The sequence below is a fragment of the Suillus discolor genome, assembly GCF_016758755.1.
Source record: "Suillus discolor strain FC423 chromosome Unknown F5147scaffold_198, whole genome shotgun sequence".
In the NCBI taxonomy this organism is placed as follows: Eukaryota; Fungi; Basidiomycota; class Agaricomycetes; order Boletales; family Suillaceae; genus Suillus; species Suillus discolor.
The window spans coordinates 1-5103 of record NW_024541445.1 but is presented as its reverse complement, the minus strand read 5'-3'; the positions used below and the strand labels follow the sequence as shown (position 1 = coordinate 5103).

The 5103-nt window shown below is 47.0% G+C and overlaps 1 protein-coding gene across 1 annotated transcript; it reads left to right on the top strand.

Annotated features, from left to right (window-relative positions):
• Nucleotides 1–3745: 3745 nt before the first annotated feature.
• F5147DRAFT_527735 (uncharacterized protein) lies at nt 3746–3992 on the top strand (the record flags this gene model as incomplete). The annotated part of the gene is made up of 2 exons (XM_041430031.1): nt 3746–3913; nt 3966–3992. Coding segments are annotated over 2 exons (195 nt in total), but the record flags the coding sequence as incomplete, so codon positions are not given.
• Between the last annotated feature and the right edge of the window lie 1111 nt (nt 3993–5103).

Genomic DNA, 5103 nt, shown 5'->3' with positions numbered 1-5103 from the left:
GGGGACGTGGACACAAGTGGGTACGCTCATAAAGGCATTTATTAATTTACAGACGATCTTTCTAGGATTGAGAGTGGAGTGGCGCCATGAAGGCAGCTCTGTGGTATGGCAATTAGAACAATGCCTTCTGAGGTACTGAGTCTCTTTGCTAGCAGCAGCATCTGTGTGTTGAATCGGAAGTGGAACTGAAGCACCAGCTCCAGAGGGGAGGAAACCAAGGAAATTTTGTGCGATCATTATCAGCGCGTCCCAGATTTTACATAATTCGTCACGGCAACTCAGCACCCTTCTTTCGTTTCCATCATTTCGCGATATCCGCCATCCACACTTTTCCCTTGTCGCATCATGTCTTAAGTTTTCGTCCACCGCTATTCATATTCTTAAATCCACGCGCTCTTAGTACCAATTGCGCACTTTAGCTGCTGCGCCGCACCTCAGAGCTCTGCCCACTTTGCCGTGTAACTCCCTTTGGTGTGCCGGGGGGCGAAAAGTATAATAAGGCAGAGCTAGCGCACTGCGCTCACGTGCTCCCAGAGCTCCACCCACCTTGCCGTGTAACTCCCTTTGGTGTGCCGGGGGGCGAAAAGCATAACAGGGTGGAGTTAGCGGACTGCACTTGCGCTTGCAAGGAGGTTGGGCCGCGCTGATGCCATCTGAATAGAGCGCCAAGCACAATATTGTGCATTTTTGTTTTTGTGATTCGCAATCTTTCCCATCAGCTCTGTTCTCATCCTGTAATGACACCGCTTCCCCGTGCTCTGCGCAAACCTGTCTTCGTCAAGGTGAGGCATAAGCAGCCTGCAGCCTGTACGCTACATTAATTCATGACCGTCCCTTTTAGGTTCTGGATAATGCGTATGAGCTCGGTTGTGGATACCTTCTTTGAAAATATGCTCAGTGCTGCGTATGTAATACCGACAACTCGCTTGAATCAACTACTGACCGTATATTGTACAGCGCCTCCGACATGTACAAGATGTGGCAGAAAGTCGGCAAGGAGAGAAATCCTGACGAGTGGGAGATGACACCAGCAACTGTAAATGCATACTATAACCCCCCTGCCAATGAAGTAAGTAGATTCGTACTGTCAAGGCGCTGGACTGAAAAGAACAAGATCGTCTTCCCAGCTGGCATCTTACAACCTCCTTTCTTCTCCGAGAGCTGGTATGAATATATGTCACTATTTCGCAGCCCCTTCTCATACACACTTCTATATACAGGCTTGGATACCTCTCCTACGGCTCCTTTGGAATGGTAGCCGCGCATGAATTAACTGTAAGTTCGTTGCATTGCATTTTCCATAAACATTGGTCTAAGTATCATTAGCACGCATTTGATTCCTCAGGTCGTCTTTCCAACCAACAAGGAAAACTCGAAGAGTGGTGGTCACGGCAGACTAGCGACGCGTACCAAATTTGCCAGGACTGCATCGTGGAGCAATACTCGTCATATACAGTAGAGGATGGCAAAGGAGGGATCATCCATGTCAATGTATGTCACATTATGCTCCCTGCGTATAATGATTGACCAGTTGATCCACAGGGAAACCTGTATGTCTATGGTCGTGATGTTTAAGCTTGTTAACGTTACTAATTGATTACTTCCAAGTACCTCTGGCGAAAACATCGGAGACACGGGTCTGATTCAGGCGTATCGGGCTTGGAAGGCGCAATACGAAGATTCCTACGACGCCGGAACGGAATATCTGCTTCCCGGCCTTGGCTACACTCGGTTTGCGATACTAGATTTATGAGTGAACTATTCAGGCACTAATGCTAAGTTCAGGGAGCAGCTATTCTTCATCTCTTTGCCCGCACATGGGCGATGAACACCAGTCCTGCTGACGCAGTATCTGGGACACTGCCGATGTCTATGGAGACAGCGAAGAGATCATTGGCAAATGGTACGTCATACTGTACTGTGGCAGTAATAGGCCCTCACAATCTAGGAGTGCAGGTTCAAGCTGAACCCCGAAAAGCGGAGCAAAATCTTTCTTGCTACCAAATTCGGTATCATCGTCAGTGGATCTAACGGTAGAGACGTTGATGGGTCTCCAAAATATATCCACGAGTCATTTGCGAAATCACAAAGGTTGCTTGACAAGATCGACCTTTACTACTTGCACAGGTGCGCCTAGCGTGTTAACAGGTCACTCAAACTTCATTATCATCGTCATGCAGACCTGATCACCAAACACCAATTGAAATACGTCTCTGTATGTGGACCCTCTGAATCAATTAGCAAACTTGTTAAGTAAGCTCAATATTTTGAATACGGCTCGCGAACTTGGAATCAAAATCATCGCCTACTCGCCTCTTGGGCGTGGTTTGATCACGGGACAGTATGTAAGTATCGCAGACCAGTAAAACTGATTTGGACGCTCACCGGATCAAAAGAAATCTCCAGATGACTTCGAAACTAATGATTTCAGGAGGATGATTCCCAGGTACGCGTCATCTCATTGTCTGGTAGGGGCTCACGCGAACTGTACTTGGTTAGATACTCAAAGGAAAACTTCCCGAACATCTTAAAACTGGCAGACGACCTCAAGAGAGTAGGCGAGCAGTATAATGCTACCGCTGGACAGGTCGCGTTGGGCGTGGCTTCTTGCCCAAGGTGAAGATGTCATCCCCATTCCGGGTTCAAAGAAGGTCAAGGTCAGTAGCTATATAGCCTTGGGTATTCATGGGTTTGACTGGCACAGTATCTCGAGGAGAACCTCGGTGCTATCAACGTGTCGTTGAGTCCTGAATCAGTCCAGGAAGTACGTGTTATCGCGGAGAAGGCTATTTTGGTCGTCAATACAGTTGGGGCCCCTGGAGCGGTGTTCGGTGCGTGTTATCTGCATAATGCTTGGTCTACTAAAATATTGATTGACGTATGCAGCTGTTTGAGGAGACATGTAAGGAGAGATGTCGCCGCTTAGTACTTTGAAAGTGTTGGTTGATTCGAAGGGTGTCCTTTTGATGCACGGTGAGTTTGTGATGCTCTTGAAATGCATTGCCTGCGCTTTTCTTGCAAGGGAGACTTATTGTTCGCATATGCCCTTATGAGACGTACCTTCTGATGTATCTAGTGGAGGCGCATGCACCAATGTTCATTATTTATTTTCCAATGCAGAACCAACGCCCTCTGAAGACACCGATACGTACATACTGCGTATTGTAGATTTGCATCGGCTTCCCTGTCACAGAAGTCAGATAGCAGCGTGGTCCAGCCGAAGACCCAACGGGCAGCAAACCAAGAATTTGTGTCGCCATCACATTTGCAGCAGGCATCATTTGTGAAGAATCGTTTACTAGTATAACGTCCGCGTAAGATCACGAACATACTGAAACGCCAGCGAGGCCAGTTAAAATACAAAGCGCTGCAGCAGTATACTCAGACTCTTCATTTCACGCCAGTAGTAGTCACGATACATATATAGTCTTGTGTGGCAACTGCAGTCAGACACAAGACTCGTCTGTGCATTAATGGCACGTACATTTTGTCTTGACCCCATGGCGGTCAGTTTGTAGCCGTTTGGAACAACTCAATCATTTTGTTTACGTCGGGCAGTGCATTTAGTGAGTGGTGATAACGCCTACTAGTCCCAAGGCCTATATTTATTATCCTCATAAGCTACGTGACGATGGTCTTCATGCAATACGGAAATCTCCTCGCCATCCGAAACCGGAGGGTTTCCTTGCTCCAGTCCAACCCTCTATGGGGACCTCGCAAGAATTATGCAGTTCCGATTGGCAGGGTCGCGACTGCCTTGATTGCGGTAATCAATCTGTACGGACCAGGGTTACAGAGTGTCTTCAACACTACCCCTATACCTGGGATGTTCTGGGGCCCCCCGTTCGCCTTTGCCTTGGGAATTCTCTGCGTGGACGAAACCCGCAAGTTGATCGTGAGGACATATCCGAAGGTAAGCGTGCCAACCTCTTTCTTGTTTTCTTGATACTGATGGAACGTTAAAGTCGATCATCGCTAAAATGGCCTGGTAAACCTTTGGTGTTACTTGGTCTGTAATTATGTTAGAGTTGGTTGCCGCTTATTTCACAGTTTTGTTAGTTTTTTTTGCATGCGGCGTGGTAATGTGCGATATGTAGTGACCAGCCAGTGACTCGGGTGTGATAATTAGTGTAATAACTAGTATAATAGTCTGTTGCGAGTCGAACTGAGGTGGAAAGTTGACGCAGTTCAGTGTTCCCGGACTCTGCGAGTCACTTTTAGACTTTTTGGAGGAGCTAGAGATCTTGTATAGTATATGTCGATTTAAACGACGAAATTCACCGAGCCAAGGTAAACGTCGTATGTATATAAAGTGATGGTAATATAACTATAATTATGTTTACCTGTTACTCGAAATTCTTTAGGGGTATTGTGGAACATCGGCTGAGCCCATCTTTGCAGCTGGAAAGCTCCGTTAACAGGCCCCAGGCTGCATGCAATTTGGGAAGAAGGTTGAGTACAGTGAGGAGTGCCATGTTTCGTTCAGCAATGTCTGCTAGGAGAATTCTGATCTAAAGTCAGCCTGCTTACCTGTGGACATATCAGTATCGTTATCATCCTCTCAGATTTCTTTACAATAGCAACAAAGAGCAGACTACATTTGCCGTTTCTCTTTCCTCATTCGTCGTTGAAAATAATGTCCAAACGTCGTGATATGATTCCGCCCTCTGAACAGAGCTGTGTCCATTTTACAGAATCACTCAACGTACCAACAGTACTGTGATAAGATCATAACGCTACAACAATATTGATGTTAAAAATTATTGTTCGGGCGCTTGATCAATCGATCACCTGAGACCGCAGCGAAATTGTTTCAGAGCACGTTAGGTATGCATACACAGCATCAAAGGCGCTCGATTGCCAAGAGCGCGCACATGGCGTCAACACGGACTAATTCCGCGGAATTAAACGCTCCGTTCTTACAGAATGAGCACGCGGCCACAATGTGATGCCGCATGCGGTACCACGAGTGCAGCTCGCGATGGTGAAGGACGAGCATGCACTGGCAGTTGGGATCAAAGCCAGACAGCCCATCGTCGATGGTAACAAAGATCGCGTAGTTCAGGACAACGGCATAACAAATCTAGAGATAGATGCGGACGC